The sequence below is a fragment of the Bufo gargarizans genome, chromosome 2 (genome assembly GCF_014858855.1).
Source record: "Bufo gargarizans isolate SCDJY-AF-19 chromosome 2, ASM1485885v1, whole genome shotgun sequence".
Lineage (NCBI taxonomy): Eukaryota > Metazoa > Chordata > Amphibia > Anura > Bufonidae > Bufo > Bufo gargarizans.
The window spans coordinates 105375677-105394977 of NC_058081.1; the positions used below are offsets into that span (position 1 = coordinate 105375677).

At 44.2% G+C, this 19301-nt stretch overlaps 1 protein-coding gene across 2 annotated transcripts in view; it reads right to left on the reverse strand.

Moving 5' to 3' along the window:
* Window positions 1-19301, reverse strand: part of MAP2K5 (mitogen-activated protein kinase kinase 5) — a 167012-nt gene that overhangs the window by 57903 nt on the left and 89808 nt on the right. For both annotated transcript variants that reach the window (XR_006387787.1, XM_044279370.1), the window contains exons 10-14: window positions 10457-10525; window positions 10292-10373; window positions 9766-9827; window positions 6279-6327; window positions 1887-1960 (exon numbers count right to left, since the gene is read on the reverse strand). Coding sequence is in view for 1 of the 2 variants with exons in the window: in XM_044279370.1 (XP_044135305.1) it covers window positions 1887-1960; window positions 6279-6327; window positions 9766-9827; window positions 10292-10373; window positions 10457-10525 (336 nt within the window). In the remaining variant the exon portion in view is untranslated. The remainder of the gene's footprint in view (window positions 1-1886; window positions 1961-6278; window positions 6328-9765; window positions 9828-10291; window positions 10374-10456; window positions 10526-19301) is intronic.

Here is a 19301-nt window from a genome sequence, read left to right on the forward strand (position 1 = left end):
TACACCTGCCGATTTTTCGGCAGATGATTGCTAACAAGTGTTCGTGGTAACGCTCGTTAGCGGTCATCTGCAGTCTAATACTGCAGTCGATTGCCCGATGAACGGGCAATCCAAATCTTTAAAATAAATCATCGTTGCAGGCGGCAGATCATGGTGACTAATAGCGATCTGCTGCCGGCAAAAAATGATTCAGTATAGGGAAAAGCAATGGTATAACGATCGCTCCTCCCTATACTGTGGAGGAGATCGCTGCATGTAATGGCAGCGGTCTCCTCCGCTAGCGAGCAGGCGACTGCTGGAAAGGAACGCTTCTTTCCCGACAACTGCCTGTTAAATTGGGCTGTCTGATAAACCCTTGACACTCTACATAAAAGTGAACGATACATGTTTTTTGCAGAAGTGTTGCTGTAACTTTCAGTTTTCCAGGAAATATTCTCAGACTACCTGCTATCATTGCGTTTCAATTCACCTGCATTTATTTTATTTTTTTCTAACAAGTCAGAGGAGGAAAATAGGGAAAATAATCCCTAACTGCCTTGTGAATGGTACATTTTATTCATTACTGGGTGAAAACGTGTAGAAACACATGGACCTACTCTAAGCTTAGACTACAACCACTTTCATACATGTGTGGAAAGTCGTCGTCCATCACTGACTCCCCTAGAACAGTTACAATAACCATGATTTGATAGCGGCCGGTGCTCTTGGTCACTATCCCCTATGGACACTATTGATCTCCGACCACTCTTTGTGCCGTCACAGCTGATGACTATATTTTTCCCCCAATGTTAAAAGGGATGGAATAGATAATGGGGTTGTTTAAAATTATGGTCTACATTCTGTGAGGAATCCAGGGTTCTGATCTTGTGAATTCCTACAGGTGTTATCTTTCATAGGACCCGTGAGGCTACATATTTAGGCAGATTTGCCCTTTAAGGCTACATGCACACGACCGTATGTGTTTTACCGTCCGCAAATTGTGGATCCGCCCAAAAATAAAAATAAAAAAATGACATCCGTATGCCATCCGTTTTTTTTATTGCGGATCCATTGTAACAATGCCTAAAACGTACAAGAAAAGGACATGTTCTATATTTTTTTTTTTTATAGGGGCCACGGAACGGACATACTGATACGGATAGCACACAGTGAAATTAATGGGTCCGCATCCTATCCGCAATGAAAAAAATATAAAACGGAACACACACGGAAACAAACAAGGTTCGTGTGCATGTAGCCTAACTCTGTGATTCCTAAATGTCAGCCAGTAGCGATGCACAAAGAGGAGTCAGAATGCTCCGAATACACAATGCGCAGAAGACAAGACAGAGACTGCTAGAAGCACACAATACCACAGCCTGTATGAGTGAGGCTGGCAGTGCAGCAGGTGGGGCCAAACAGAATAGCTACCGGCCCCCTGAGTCCTGTGGTCTCTAGCCGAGTAAGGGGGGAGTGAAGGGGCCTATTCAAAGTGACATGACAGCAAGGTCAGGGGTCAACCTGATGGGTGCTCTCTGGGGAGGTTGAGAGATGGAAATTAATTACAATTTGGGAGGAGGGTCTTGCCCAGACCTCACCGTCTTTGTTTTGCTCAACATTCATTTTTATTAATTATTATTATTTTTGATAACAGTCTCCCCTGGAAGCCTCCCCCCCACCTCATTCTTTTGTGCGGACAGAACCGATCTTCTCCTAACTCCCCAGAACGCATATTAATGAGGCCGCAATCCCATTAGTAATTACCACATCATCTGTTACCAACTTTAACCCCTCACCCGCTGGAGAGACCCGCAATGTCCAGTGGCATATGAAACCACGTGGGCACTAAGTGACGAGATGTCATCACCTTGTGGAGTGAAGCAGGGCGGATGTCTCGGGTCACTTACCTGTATACTAACTCCAAAGTCACATAGCTTCACTTGGCCACGGGTGTTTACCAGCATATTGGATGGTTTCACATCTAAAATGCAGAATGTATGTTTTATGAGTAACTACATTAAATAAAACAGACTTCTGTTCTTAAGAGTAATCCTATCTAAACTAGTGACCCGTACACCTATGTAGACAATATAAAGCTGGCCGTACACATTACTTTACTTTCAGATCAGCGCAGCAATTTCAGGGCTAGTCTAGACCATCAAAGTCTGATAGGTGCTCATCCCACCTGTAGGACCTGCTCCTATCCCCGGAATAAGTGAACTGAGAGCACACCGTGCATGCGTGGCCACCCTCCGCTGTGGGACTTAGAGAAATAGCCAAACTGTGAAAAAAGAGCAAGCCATGTGTGCACCCCCTGTTCACTTCAGGGCCCTGTTGTGGGACCAGCACCTGACATTGGTGGCATAGCCTAACAATATGCTAGAAATGTCTGACATGGGAATACCCCTTTAAAGCAGTTGTATTTGTGCTCTATACGGTATTACAAGGGCTGTATGTATGTGGCAGTACCATTGTGCGACAATGTATAGAAAATACTTCGTAAAGTGAGTCTGTCACCAACCTGGCCGGTTTTAAACCAATCACATAGTTCAGTGGGACACATAGACATGACACAGACGTCACCTTTAGACGAACCAATATTTGTCCAGATTATCGGGAACGACTCGTTCCAGATAATCTGGCCATCTAAATGTGCCGCCAATCACCCAAAGAATGAGCAAAACTTTAAAATTTATCGGGTGATCCTGCTGTTCATGCAGGCATCCCCAATCATAGTTCCTGGGCAGCAGATCGTGTGGTCTAAACAGCAATCTGCTGCTCAGGAACCATGAATCTGTATGAGGAAGAGTGATCGCAATAGTCCATCCCTCGTCCTCCTACAGTGAAGGAGATCGCTGCATGTAAATGTGCAGTCTCCTTCACTGAACAAGCAGCCGACTGTCAGGAAGGAACAATTCATTCCCGACAATCGGTGCCTCCATCAGCCCGTCTGAACCTGCCTTTTGTTTCGTTTTTCAGATCCTCCAAATCGCCAGAAAAGTAGTTTTTATCATATGCTAATGAGCCATGGCCTGATTTGCGCCTAACTCTGCCCCTTAGTGTTCTCTGACCAGCGCTGTGTCTGTGTGACATCATATTTCCCTGTAGCTCCTTCGCACATCACCACCAGGTCTGGGCTTGCGTGGTGCTCTGCCCACAGTGGGCAGAGGGACTGAGATATGCAGTGCGCATGCTCCTTCGTGGCTACCTTTATGTAAAAGAGTGAGCAAGCATTATCACCTATTCTTTTAGTCTTGCCACCAGAACCCTTGGCTTGTAGGACGGTGGTCAGGGGACCCCCATTCTCCAGATAAGTGGTTACCAGATAGGCAAAGATTTGACACGTGTGTAAAGTTTTAAACATGACTCTGCCACCTGCTTGCTAATTGTTGGGACATGGTGGCCATCCACCAACCATCCACTACTCCATCCACGGTTGCACGGCACTCATGAGTACTGGTTAGGTGTCGCCGAATAAAAGGTCTATGCACAACTGCAAGCCTCTGGAGGATCCTACACCTTGAGGTTCGGGGGACTTCAGAGGAACCAGCAGCTTCAAATACCTGTTAGCAGCTTTGTAATGGCATTTTAGCAGCTGCTCTCTTAAACCGATAAATTTGTCTGGCAGAAACCTTCCTCATTATCCCTTTATCTGCATAAACACGTCTGTGCTCTGAATCAGCCACAAATCTCCTCACAGTACGATGATCACGCTTAAGTTTTCAAGAAATATCTAATGTTTTTATACCATGTCCAAGGCATTGCACTATTTGTTGCTTTTAGTCAGCAGAGACCCTTTTTCTTTCCCATATTGCTTGAAACCTGTGGCCTGTTTAAAGGGGTTCTCCGGGAAATAAGAAAATAAAAATACTTAAAAGGGGTTGTCCGGGTTCAGAGCTGAACCCGGACATACCCATATTTTCCCCCAGGCAGCACCCCCTGATGTTAGCATCGGAGCATGAACTGCTCCGATGCTCAAGTCAGGGGGGCTGCCTGGGTGAAAATGGAGGTATGTCCCAGTTCAGCTCTGAACCTGGACAACCCCTTTATTAATTTATTATAAATATATTCCCAAATACCTTTAATTAGTTATAATGGCTAGTTTTGTCAGGGGAGCAGTCTTTAGGAAAAATGGCCACCATCCTACTAGTCCACACAAAACCTGTCCGAATCACACAGGAGGACAAGTTAAAGAGCTGCGCCATCTTCCTCTCTTATTATTCAGGGATTAAAATCCTGAATACAGTTTAATGTGATCTTCCAATGAATCTCTGTAGGAATGGAGATCATTAGGAGACATGAAGTACAGAGAGGATAGTGGGGGGTGTAGATACTGAGCAGCAGCACTTGTATGCAGTCTCCATTATCACAGACCCACATTACCAGAGTCTGTCCTATCCGTCCTCTCTGTACTTCAGCTGAATCTCTGTATGGAATGGAGTTCCTGAGGAGAAAGGAAGATCTTATCTGTATTTAGGATCATAATCCTAGACAAGCAGAGAGGAGGATGAAGCAGCTCTTTAGCTCAGTGCTGTGAAGTAACTTCTCCTCCTGTGTGATTAGGACAGGTTTGTTTGTGCTAATAGGACGGCGGCCATTTTATTTCTCCTAATTTCTCCCTAGACAAAATGAATCATAACTAATGAAAGGTATTTGGGAATATATTTATACTAAAGTAATATTTTAAGTATTTTCATTTTCTTAATTCCCGGAGAACCCCTTCAAGGGTCCATTCGCACGTCCGCAAAATGGGTCCGCATCAGTTCCGAAATTTTGCGGAACGGGTGCGGACCCATTAATTTTTAATGGGGCCGCAAAAGATGCGGACAGCACACAGTGTGCTGTCCGCCTCTGCACTTCTGATCCACGGCCCCGCAAAAAATAGAACAAGTCCTATTCTTGTCCGCAGCCACGGACAACAAAAGGCATTTCTATCATAATGCCGGCCATGTGCGGTCCACAAAATGCGGAACACACATGTCCACAAAACAGTTGTGGACATGTGAATGGACCCTAATAATGTGGAACGTCCTATTTAAGTACTTTTCCTTTCGTTGGGCTCAACTGACAATCTAATTATCACAGGTGATTATCACAGGTGTTTGAGATTGATTTAAGTGATCCAAAGAGCCCTGAGACTCAATACCATCCATGGGTTTAATTGAAAAAACAAAAAAATTACATCTTTATTACACTTAAATCCAGTTTGCATAATAATTTGGCACGCGGTGTAAGAAAATTGCTTTACGGCAGCCACACGGTCCATAGAAACAATGGACTGGAGGGGACCTTATTGACTTCTATGGGAGAATTTTCTAGGCATGATCAGTGACCTGTGCAGGGTGGGAATATATAATTTTGAAATTCACAGATTGTGAATGGAGGATCATGTGTTATCTATACACAAAGGTGATATCATTATAGGCAGGATTAGAATGACAGATAAGCAGATAACTGCAGTAAAGTGATCTGTACAGACCAAGAAGTGGCGCCTATTATTAGGCTTAGTGACCAGAGCGAAAACTGCAGGATTTTATGGTTCTTGTTTAAATATAGATATTGACATGGAAAATTAAAAACAACATCACCAAAAAATTCTTTGAAAATATATTAAACATAAAACCGTGATTTCTTATGACACATTTCCTTTAATGAGAACGGTTTTCAAACGTGCATGAGACCATTTTAATTATTATAAATGAACAGTAAGATATTTCATTGTTCTTCATTACTAGTTTTGATGCTATTTGAGGAGCAATTATCATCATGAATGTTCATAATTGTTCAGAACTTAAGGATAATTGCTTCCTTAACCTGGAACCTAGAGAATGATTACTTAAATATAACAGCACGTTATTCTATGGCTACACCCCATGTAATAGTACAACTGCTATATGGTATGACACATTACAGTAATTAAATCTCATTACAGAGAAGCCACTACTTATAGGTATGTAGCACTGCTATAAAGACTTCATGCAAACGTCTGGTTGGAACACGATTCCAGCAAAGCGGTGATCTATGTCAGTAATGTCATGCGGAGACCTGTTCCCCTTATGACTATGGTAAACTGACACCAGAGATTGACCTACATATGCCAATGCTGCATGGTCCCACTACATACCCTATACGTTTGTCTACATATCCATATCATCTCAGGATGCCATTATTGACGTATTTGTATAAAGGTAACACCCGGGAAGCCTTCCCTTTTCCAGGAGTAGCCGTGACCACCCAGTCAACCACGGCCATAAATAATAGATTCTATACAGTGAAATGAAAGGGGAGAGGATGCTCACCTCTGTGTAAAATCTTTAAGCTCCAGAGGTAGGTCAGTCCTTTCAACACCTGGAGAAAGTGCAAGCTATTAATATTATAAAGCATTTGATAAAAGTGTAATTACAGAACGGCAGGATAAAGAGAAGACACATCATCCAGTGGCTAGCGTAATAATCTGGCGGCCCATCATTATTAACACGCTAACGTTTCCAGAAATGATCACTGAATCGTTCACGTAAATATCATTTCTGATGTTGTGAACAATGGGGGGAACTTGTCATCCTCTGTACATCAGAAACCTGGGGTCAAAAAGTTGCAAAAAGTGGTGAAAAACCTTGTGAGTTTAGTTTTTTTAAGACTTGTTTGCCACTTTTGTAAAAAGAGGATGGAGCAGGGTGGGGAGTGGGCGCTATGGGGCGGTGTATAATATTCAATATATTCTATGCTAGGAATCCAATGCTTGACATATACACCAGCTCACTTCCTGTCGTAGATTTCAGTTCTGGAACACGGACCTTCAGAAATGTGGGAAAATTATGAATCGCCATTTTCCTGTGAACCTCAGCGGCAGTGTTGGCTTTCATAGAATTACTGGTGGGCCATACCGGCCAGTGGCAAAGGCAGAGGCAACATTTTTTTTAAACCCTGTATCGCAAACAGTGGGCACAAAAAAACTACATTCCCTAATAAACCAATGTTTTCCTCCGATAGGGTTTATTCACACTTTGCAGTATTATTGTGTTTATTCTTACGGCAATTTTACAAAAATTGCAGCAAAATCCAAGTTATGGGCACAACGTGTGAATAAAACCTTGGCCTCTGTTCACATCACATTTGTATCTTCCCTCATAGAGACATAGGTTGGGAGTATTCCCCGGTGTTACCACCAACGTATACCACAGAGTCCACTGCACATTACTATACAGTAAAAAAAAATAATGGTATGCAGACAAATACCCCCATGATGGAGGCCATAAGGACAGGGTAAATGAGGTCCTACGAAAACTAGAATGCGTGAATAACCTCATCCTTAAAGGGATTGTGCAGGAATTTGATATTGAGGGCCTTTACCCAGGGTAGGTCCTCCATATCTGATCAGTGGGGGTCGGACTACCAGCGCCCCCCACTGGTTAGCTGTGGCTGCAGCTCTCTGGTGGGCACTGACGCCTCCTCTCAGCTCACCAAGCACAGGGCAGTATATTGTTCAATGACTGTGCTTGGAATCACTTGAATAGTACTGAGCTCTGCCTAGGCCATGTGACCGATGAAAGTGACGTCACAAGGCCTAGGAAGAGGCCGAAGCATCAGTTAATCAGTGGGGGTGACCCTGTGCGTAGGTCATTAATATCAAAATCTCAGACAACCCCTGTTAATAAGTGGATGGTGCACAATCACGCAATCTGTGCATTCAAGTATGTAGAGAGTCTGCCACCATGTTTCTGGACTATTATCTAGAACAACCAAATGCCTAGTACTGTGGATAATGAGTCCAGATGAGTCTGGACTGCTGAGCTCACACTCATGAGTCCTCTCCTATCTATGCACGACTTCAGCAGTCCGGACAACGTAACAGGGGCAGTAAGAAAAGAAAAAAAAAATGATCTGTACTCATTATCTGCAGTACTAATTACGTAATACTGCAGAGAATAGTCCAGAACAATGGTGACAGACTCTCTATAAACTTGAATGCACAGATAGCGTGATCCTGCACCATCTACATATTTAAATGGGTTGTCTGAGATTGTGATATTAATGACCTACCCACGGGGAACATCTTTTGGAAGAAGTGGCACCATAGCACTATCATGAAGCAAAGCAGCTCCTTGTCACGGCTGAGGATGGGGAAAACCCTCAGCCGTGCGATGCCAGAAGATGGATGGTCGATGCAAGGCCAGGACAGGAATCGGGGAGGAGGTCACCTCCTATCAACCCCTAATTCTGACCCTGTCTGCTAGCCGTATGAGCCGACCCTGATGGTAGGAGGGCTCATACTCCGGAACCTAATATTCCTACTAGCCCTCAGGGTGGCCCTGGACTAGGAGCAGAGTAAGACGACCTGTTCCTCCTAGGCACGGAGGAACAGGAGTCTCACTGGCCAAGCAGCAAGGAGAAGGGGTACATATACAGACATATGGATATGGCAGGTGAACTACTCTAGTTCCAAACCTACCTGACACAGCCTTGCTGACTGGATCCCATGCTCACAAGCTGATGTCCACACCATACATAAATGGACACAGCCTACACACACACACACACACACACACACACACACACACACACACACAGGAACCCAGATACATAGCTGCATTAAACATGAAAAGGAAAACAACATCAACTTAACATCACATATAAACATCTATGACCACAAGGGTGGCCCTCACTGGCAGATGGTAAAAGACCCGGAGGGTGACTCCAGCTTACAAACAAGGCTGGAGTACCCCTCAGACTTCTGATCTAAACTGAGGCTAAATAGCCCATGTAGTCACACCCACACACAGACACACCCAGTGTTCACACAAAGAAGGGAGTTAACCCTTCCTGCACCAGGCAAGGGAAGACAGCCACTTAAAGGGGAAGTGTACAAATACATAAATCCTGTGCATACCAAAACGACAAAGTGCACACCTACAAAGACAGGTTGCCAGGTGCAACAGCATGCACTTTACAGCAAGCTGCCTAGCACCAGCTCAGGCTGCTATGCTGCCACATACATTATGTTGCCAGTGGCAACCACAGGTGAGGCAACATACTACAGCCCTCACCTGTGATTGACAACAAGACAAGACCGCAGGCAACTGCCTGCGGTTCCAGGAGTCACTGCCATGACCATGGTTGTGACACTCCTATGTCATGCTCTCCCTAGAAGTTGCACTTAATTTTTTCGCTTTTAAAAAGAAAAGGACATTTGGCTTTAGTACTTGGGGTACTTTCACACTAGCGTTATTCTTTTCCGGCATAGAGTTCCGTCACAGGGGCTCCATACCGGAAAAGAACTGATCAGGTTTATCCCCATGCATTCTGAATGGAGAGTAATCCGTTCAGGATGCATCAAGATGTCTTCAGTTCAGTCGTTTTGACTGATCAGGCAAAAGATAAAACCGCAGCATGCTACGGTTTTCTCTCCGGCGAAAAAAAACTGAACACTTGCCCGATCCGGCATTTTCCCCCATAGGAATGTATTAGTGGCCGGATCCAGCATTCAAAATACCGGAATGCCGGTTCCGTCCTTCCGGCCTGCGCTTGAGCAGACCGGTAAAACTGTGAAAAAAGATACAAGACGGATCAGTCTGTCCGCATGAAAAGTAGAGAGACTGATCCGTTCTTGCAATACATTTGCGAGACAGATCCGCATCCGGATACGTCTCACAAATGCTTTCGGTCACATCCAGATTGGCGGATCCGGCGGGCAGTTCCGACGACTTAACTGCCCACCGAATCACGCTGCCGCAAGTGTGAAAATAGCCTTAGAAGAGGATATGTAGCTTTACATAAATGAGAACTCACAGCAACAGAAATCCTTCCTAGAACTTGTTCTGGAATCTTTCTGTATACATCTAGGGATCCACCTGTGTAACGAGGAAGGAAAACACATCTTTAGACACATAGGACATTGTTTTTTGCTACTATTCACAGGTAGCTGAGAGATAATGGTGTAATATGTTCCATGGCTATTTCATACTAATACATCCAAGTCATATCATACAGTACAAAACTACACCGGGTCCACAGTAATGGAAACGGTTTTTGCTGAACCCTGCCGGATCCAGCAAAAACGCTAGTGTGAAAGTAGCCTTAGCCGCCTGCTATACCCTGTCTAGCGGCCACAGCATTTTAAATGGGGTCTGTGGCAGCGTGCCCCTGGCAACCAGTCGGCACAGGAGCAGCAGAGGTAAAGGTTGTAGGCGGCTTTGCTCTGCCACGTTTTGTCATTTTTATTGTATTACTAGTTCTGCTCCTCAGAATGCCCACAGAACAGCAGAAAGTTCTAGGATGCTCAAATATTGTCAAATTATTACTGATCCTTACTCACCATCCATAAATTCCGTACAGATAGAAATTCGATTCTCTGCAAAAAATGTCCCATAAAAGCCGATTATGTATGGAGAGTCGCACTGTAAAGAAAGATAGCGATGTCAGCCGGCTCCACGTTGTTTGTGACAACAATTCCCCAAACATAGACGCCACGCTCACGCACCTTGTACAGAATCTCCAGCTCTGACATAATCTGTCTCTGCAGCTCCACAGTAATGTCTAATGGGATGACCTACGGAGAAAAGACACAAAACACTTGTCACTGATTGATACTGCGCGTTCGGCCTGCCACAGATAGCAGCGGCAGGCTCCGTCTCCAGACCATGTCTGGTGCTCCCACACTGGCACGAGGGCACAGTTCCCCATGTGCTGATGACTGCAGTTGTCAAATATATTATACTTGTGTCAGCTTTAGCCCGCTGACACAAAACGCGCAAGCTTTAGACACATTCGGACACGGAGGTGACAGCTATTGTAGTGATATGTATGAGGCTTATTAGACGTGTGTACTGTAATGTACCCAGGAGCATACGTGTGCGGCAGCCGCGCTGGCATCAGAAGCGATGCGGGTGCAGTGGAGCAAGGTAAGTACAACCTCTATGGCGGAGCATTATAGATCTTGGATAACCCCATTACACCACTCTTGTGGTATAAAAGTCGTACATTATAGCGCATGCCATATGTGCACCATAATTTGCGACTTTTTAGGCTTCTCGCCACTTTTCTGAAATGGCATGAAAAAAAGAGCGGGGCGTAGCGAAAGGGACATAGACTTCGGTTTGTGTTGCAGGGCAGAGATGCGCCTGCTTTGTTAAGAGGCATCGGCCTCTTAATAAATTAGGCGCATCTCAAGCCTGTGCAGGGAGAACAAGACTGGTGTATGGATGCGTCAGTCTTGATAAATGTCCCCCGATGTCTTGTAGGGCTAGCTCATCAGAATGTAATGATACCTTTCACATAGTGATCCGTTGCTTCGTTCTAGAGAAAATGTACTTTCCATCCATAGGCAAATGAGTAGTTAAGTGCACTGAGGGCGGGCCCAAGCCTTCTGGTCCTCCTGCTTTCTCTGCCAGCCCCTCCATCTTTTTCATGATTGACGGGGTCCGGTTCCTGCCTAGTGTCACTTAAACCTTACTCATGGCCGCCGGCTGGGAACATAATCATCTGCTGCTCTTAGCATTAGGCTTCTTGCACACAAAGTTTTTTTTTTTTTTTTCCTGTTTCCGTTCCATTTTTAAGGATTCCGTTTGCGGAACCATTCATTTCAATGGTTCCGCAAAAACAACGGAATGTACTCCGCGTGCATTACGTTTTCGTATTTTCATGCCGTTCAAAGATAGTACATATCCTATAATTGCCCGCAAATCACATTCCGTGGCTTCATTCAAGTCAATGGTTCCGCAAGAAAAACTGAATGCATCCGCATGTCTTCCGTATCCGTTCCGTTTTTGCAGAACCATCTATTAAAAATGTTATGCCCAGCCCAATTTTTTTATGTACTTACTGTTTAAACATTATTGTATGCTTCTGTTTCCGATCCGCAATAAACGGATCACAAACTGAAACCGAACGGAAGCGGAACTGAAACAAAAAAACTGATCAGTTTAAAACGGACCACAAAACCATACGGTCGTGGGCAAGAGGCCTTAATTAATGCTAGGAGCTTCAAGTACTTGGCTGGCGGTCGCAGATGCCCTCCTGTATAAAACTTTTTGTGCTGCACTGTGGTATTTAGCTCTGCTGGGGCGGTATTTTGCTGGCCCTGCCTACTTGTGTTGCCTGGCCTTCTGTCGAGTTGGACCCGCCTACAACATGCGCCCACTTTTAGTTTTATTTTTTCCAGGTCCACTTTAAGTTCCCCGTCCGCCCCTCATCTGCGGATCGCTAAGTGAAAGGTATCATTAGCTAGCCCTAATTTCTGTGACTGATGTGACATCATCCATATAGTTTTTTCACCCTACTTGCCAAGAAACTGATATAAATGGGGAAAAAAAGGGTAAAACTCAAAGATTTGCTTTACCCAATACCTTTTCTTTCATTCTAAAGGGGTAATGTTCCGTAATTATTCCCTTTCTTAATCTATTGATGGCCATGTATGAGTTACCACCTTTAGCTCACTGCATCATCCGACACTCCTAATAGAAGTTAATGGATTATGTAGAAATTATTGTGCCCGTCATCAAATACAAAGTCCCTGTAATATACAAAAAAAAAAGCGTACACGACCTGGCGGGGAGTAATCTAGCCTCTGAGTGTGAACCCTTCATTCCTTAGCGTGGGCTAGAGTTCCCTCTGGCACTGACAGAGAGAATCTACACATTGTGCCTTGACGAGCATCTTATACAATGCACTCGTATATCTGTGCAGCCGTCAAAACAGACATATAAATTAAGATTTATATGTAGAAGGGGGAGGAATATAGATACGCGATATGTGAAGGCATAAATTAAATTTCAGAGCGCTGGCATCGAAAGGAATAGAATAAGACGCAACCTGTTTCAATCACAAGCTTGCTTTAGGGTTATTTATAAAGGCTCTGACTAATCCAGCTTGTAACTGTAATATAGAACTGCCAAGAGAAATTTAAAACACACTTCCCCAAATCAATAGTCATTTGCCAACTCCACTCACTTACATTTTTTTAGAGCAGGAAAAAACTTGGAAAAAAAAATAATTTGCTGCTACATCATAGCAATTTTACTCAATTAAAGTGTGAGAGGCATTTAACCTGTGTCAGGTGCTGCCAAGGGAGGAAGATGCCCCAGGGACAGGTCAAAATGCTGTGTAAGTACAGGAGGGGGGCTCAGTGGAAATAGTCTGGCTCGATTATTTTGAGGAGCAGGAAAAGAACACAATAGATGCCCTGAGTGTGGCTATAGTTCTTGTGATGGATCAGAACCAAAGTTGGGTCACGTACAAATAGCTGAGATCCCCACATACTGATAGAACACGTGTCCAAAGTTCCCCTGCTGCACCTCACCTGCATGGCTGCGGTAATGGAGTCAGGTGAGGACTGGCAATAGACTCTACAGGGAAGATTGCTGGTGAGCCTATGCCCAGGAGGCTGCCTAAGCCCTGCTCCTGAGCCGCTTGGAGACGTCGCTGGATGTAAGAAGCATGTAGAGCTGTATTCTCCTATATGGCGCTCACCAGCACAGAGGGGCAGCCTCTGGCAGTATTTTTCACTGTGGTATTTCCTTCTGTTGGGGCGATATTTTGTGCAGCACTATGGTATTGCTGGTCAGCCTACTTATGCTTCTGCCCCCTCCACAAGCCGGGGCTACTTTAAGTTCCCAGTCCGTCCCTGGAGGGAGTAGTGGTCAAACATGTGCACTAGTACTTTATTTTACTCAGAAGATCCGAGCTAAACCCAAGGGTTGTCTGCAGGCATGGGATTCAGCCGGTTCCCTACGGTTCTCCAGATCCAGTTGTTAAAATTACAGCCGGATCGGAGAAACGTGTTGGTGGTGGAATCGCGATCCGGTGTGGCGGGATATGAGCTCTTACATTGTGGAAGCGCTCATCTCCCTACATTCATCTGTATCACCGTCCTCAGGACGGCGATGCAGATGAACACTGCAGCAGGGGAGGGAGAGGCGTCTCCCTTCCCTGTTCCTCTGATAGGCTGCAGAAACTAGGCCGGAAGATGCCTGCGTCGCATATTTTTTTTCTTTTCTGAGGAGCGCTGGAGGCACTGTTGGCACAAGGGGAACAATATGGGGTTATCTACAAGGCCATGGCTGGTACATGGGGGACACTAGGGGGTATCTACTGGGGCGGGCATTGTTGGCATATGGAGGACACTATGTGAGCATCTACTGGGGTATTGCTGGCACATAGGGGACACTATGGGGGCATCTACTGGCACATCCTTGGGGACACTATGATGGGCATCTACTGGGGACATTACTCACACATGGGGGACACTATAGGGCATTGCTGGCACATCATGGGGGACACTATAGGGGCATCGTCTACTGGCACATTATGGGGACACTATGATGTTGGGGGGGGAACACTATGGGAGCATATTATGGGGCACTAAAAAGGGGCATTTATACTGGCACATTCTGGGGACACTATGGGGAAGAGGAGAGGAGCACTATGTGGGCATTTACTAGGGGCATTATATAGGGGTATTTTATACGTGCACACATTATGGGGGCACTATGGGGACATTAGCTCATCTGGGGGCACTGAGGGATTTTTTTTTAACTGGCACACAGAACAGGAGCATTTTTGATCTAGTGCACATTATTATTATTATTGAAGATGGCAGGTGAGTTGTTAAGAAGGTAGGAGGATGATGGAAAAGTAGGAACCTAAAATGTCTTTTGTCAAACTGCAGAGACGAGAGATGGGTGAAAAATCATCATGGCGGTCTGGTCTCAAAGGAGAAGATGAAGAAAGAGAAGGTCTGCATCAGAGGAGAAGTCACTTGATGTAAGAGGTATGTGGTGCTGTATTCTGGATAGCGCAGATTATATTATGTATGCAAATATGTATTTAGTGCTAGGTACAAATGTGTATAACATGTATATGGTGTAGGTAAATCTACTGTAAGTGTAGCCTAGGTGTCATTTATATACTGTATGGTGTATATTGTATATGTGATTATGTGAGTGTAGTGTCTATATAGTCTGTTTATGTATGTATACCTCCCAACCATCCCAGATCTGGCATAACTACTGTGTGGGGGGCACAATGGAGACTAAGCAGGGTTGGGACATGTACAAGAAAACATTGGGAGGAGTTAGAGGCGTGGGCCAGCGCTGGAAAAAAAAAAAAAACTGTGGCGACACTGATAGTTTAGCTCCTTAGACTTTTTAAAAATGTTGTGATATGTGAGTGTAGTGTATACATGGTGTATTTATGTATGTGTACCATGTATATGGTGTATTTATGTTTGTTGCATATTTATGGTGTATGTATATGTAAACATGTGTCGTGATGCTGAGTATCTGCCGTTGAGTAGGGAACCTGTTAAAAATTTGAATCCCTCCCCTGGTTGTCTGAGATCACAATACTGGTGGCCTACCCATAGGATGGGCCATCAGTATTAGATTGGAGGAAGGCCAACTTTTGGCATCTCACCAATAAGCTGTTTTTAAGCGAATGGAACAACACTTCCATACACAAATATACGGCATTCTCACATACGAAGCGTTGAGAACAGTCAATAGGTCACAGTTCTTATCTTGCACCACAGTCTCTTCAAACAGCTGATCCGCTGAGAGCTGGACCACCGCTGATCTGATATTGATGGCTTATCTTAAGAATGGGCCATCACTATTTTTGATTCTGGGTAACCTCTTTAACTTACGTGTCTCATTACAAATGAAGGCTACAAAGATGTTCAATATTATTTTAACATTTCTCTTGAAATTAATCTAACATGCAGTGGTAAAATGCTAAACATAAGAATGAACCAGTTGATGGATCCCTCATCTTGGAAATGCTAAAGGGGTATTAAAAATGGTTGGTTGGGTATTGGAGGACCCTCCAATTACCATATTTGGATTGACTGAAATAGTTATGTGGTATGCTTGGGATATGCTGTTAAGTGCTTTCTATGAATGGTGCATGGCCATCAATATAGTCACCACCCACAGGGGTTTTTAGATGAAAAGAGATAATGTTTCCCTAAAACAATAAAAAAACATCACCTGTAAGGGTGCTGTCACACATTCAGGTTTTTTTGAGGCAGTGATTGAAGCCAAAACCAAGAGTGGTGTAAAAAAGTGGAGGCGTTGTATCTGCTCTTAATACTTTCTTTCCTGTTATAATTCACACCTGATTTTGGCTTCAAAAACTGCATCAAAAAGCCTGAACATGTGGCAGCACCCTAACTAGAAGTTGCTGAATTGTCTTTTCATGAGACGCCTTTTGTAACTGCTTCTGAGAGGTGACAACCACTAAAGTTTAGAATAAACCCATATAACTTTTAAAGAAAACCTGTCACCTCCAAAAGTGATATAAAACGGCCAGCCTTACCTTATAGTAGCCCCCAGTCTGTAATACCAGAAATTCGTCAATCCCTACTTGTGAAAAACTCTTTTTTAATCTCCCTGAGCGCTCTGTTTGCAGTGAGCTTGAAGTCAAGGGGCAGCGGCCTCCTTGCTTCAAGTCAAGCAATGGCCGTCTCTTACCTGTCCCCTCCTCACTATGATTTACATATTTACCATTCCTTGGGATCGTGCCAGTCTGGCGCCTGTGCCGCTTGTGACTGCACGATCCCGTTATCAGGCTCCTGCAGTCAGCCGGGCATAATTTTGTAACTGCGCATGCGCCGGCAATAATCAGCATGCACGCTCGTGCCGGCGAGTTTTATTCACAGTGCGAGCCAGCCGGCGCTTGTGCAGTTACAAAATGATGCCCGGCTGACTGCAGGAGCCCGAGACGGGATCGTGCAGTCCCAAGCAGCGCACCGCACAGGCGCCAGACTGGCACGATCCCATGAAATGGTAAATATGTAAATCATAGTCAGGAGGGGACGGGTAAGAGACGGCCATTGCTTGACTTGAAGCAAGGAGGCCGCTGCCCCTTGACTTCAAGCTCACTGCAAAAAGAGCGTTCAGGGAGATTAAAGTGTTTTTCACAAGTGGGGATTGACGAATTTCTGGCTCACACACAATCAATTACAGACTGGGGGATGCTATAAGGTAATGCTGGAGTTTTAGATCACTTTTGGAGGTGACCGGTTCCCTTTAAGGACCCATAATAGGGCCTTACGCATGAAGCCTTAGTTGACAGATGTTCCATTCATAGAAAAGCTAGGAGGCGAGGCTTTCCATCACATGTACTATGTAATGCAGCCTAAAAATTGATGTGTTAAAAGGGTGTTGCCACATTAGACACTTATGGAAAGTCCACTGGATGTCTGATAGTGGGACCTGTACCTAAGGGGGTCACCGGACCAACTTGCAGAGGCAGCCACCTGCTTCCAAATCCAGGAGGAGAATGGATGGAGAAGAAGCTCCATACGTGCTTGGCTCCATCCATTTCTATATCTATGGTAATTCTGCTTGGGGCACCTCTGTTCTGCACATAGGACCAGGTCCCAAAGGTGGGATACACACCTATCGGACACTTGCGGTATGTCCAAAGAGGGGATACACCTTTAAGTTACATTAATTAGCTGTGGTGATCGGCTGCTTTTTCCGTCCACCACTCCAAGAGGTCAGGCTATGAACCCGTCACATACTATGCGGACTCTTAGGCACGGGTGATTAATTTTCTGCTGCTCTGTTTAAATTAGCTGGAAACTCTTCAAATATACAATTCTAAATAAAGCAATCTATCAACGTCTGTCAGAGGAGACCTTGTACACAAACTGCGCCAGAGAAAAACCGAGCAAACATCCCAGGTCAAATTAGGCTGATGTTCAGTTTTAATTCACTTAATCACCGGCGACATAATTGTCTTCTTCAGTAAGTAAACCACTGCAGGGCATAAGATAGCATTACATGTCCACGTCAAAAGGGTTATCTGCCGCCTCGTTGTTTATACGCCGGAGGGGCGAGGAGTAGAGCTAGATGTTACATCTATGCACAGTTGAGCCAGCAAATGTGCAAGCAATTATTAAAAACGAAGGAATTAGGTGTTCACGAGATCAGATGACTTTCCCAGTTTAGCACTGAAACCTGCTGTACCACAGAAGAATATACCACCCATCTATCAGAAATGGCCACCATATAATGACCTTTCCACCCTGTTCATATTTAAAGGGGTTTTCCAGGCTCCCGATATTGATGACCTATCCTCAGTATAGGCAAAAAACAAGGGGATCCGCTCACTTCTGTTTCCCTCAGGACAGGTGCTCCAATCCAAAAATGAGTCACCCCTCAAAATGGTAAGTAAATATGTAAAAAGGAAGGATTGGTCACTCTTATATGGAAATATAGGGTATTTGTTTTATTAATATTACTAATATAAGTTAAAATGCAAAAACAATAATATAAAATACATAAGATAGAACAATCTCCTATATCTATTCTCTATTTGTAATGTATATAACAAAGACGATAATAATTTCAATGCTGGACAGAAAACAGTGTCACAGTGTCTCCACCTGGATTTGATAGTCTGTTGTGTGGAAGACAAATTGATACAAATATTCGCCCAGTGATTTGGATACAGTTTCAGTTGAATAAATGAATCAGCTGTATAATGGTAGAGAATGAGTCTCTAATATTTGTGTCAAAGTCCATATATATGAATGTAATCCCACTCGTTTCTGCTCCTTTTCTTGATGTTATAGTATATGGCACTAATAGTCCATGCAAAATGCTTTGAAACACAGTGAGTATAGACGAATTGGCCGCTATAGGCCGATGTTGCACCGTATGCGTCTGCTGACTGATGTACTATATTTATAAGAATTATCGCTGTATGTACAATTTCAGTCTTCACAGACAATGTATTTGATCGGTGTTAACTGGATGTTATACCCACTGGGATAGTGGGCTTACCTTAGTTGAAGCCGTCGGATAGAGGTAAGGGCTTGAATGCGAGACCCTGCTTAGCTGGATCAGCCGGCGTCCCGGCTGTAGGGCTGCTCGCGTCCCACGTGTTCTCCGCGGGAAATTTGAACCGGATATGCAAAGTCCTTCTCTCTCAGCGCTGGTAAATGACGTATTGCGATGATTTCAACAATGGATCCAAGAGTTTCTTTTTCTTTATAGTGCACTTGGTAGAAGATGGGGTATTCGTCCAAAGGTGTGACGCTAGACGCGTTTCGGGGAAACACTGTCCCCTTCCTCAGTAGCATACTCCCATCTTGTAAAACCTCGTAATTTATACTGATGTTGGTTATCACCAAGGTCCGGACTGGACTCTGGAGTGTTTCATTCAGGGTCAATGTAGCATTTTTAAATATTTTAATGCATTGTTTTCATATCTCGATCTGAGTCATTGTCATATTTGTACCTAACATTTTGGTCTACAGATATAGGGTATCATATCAGATATTGATATTTCATTTCTTAATTTTAAACATATGATAAAAA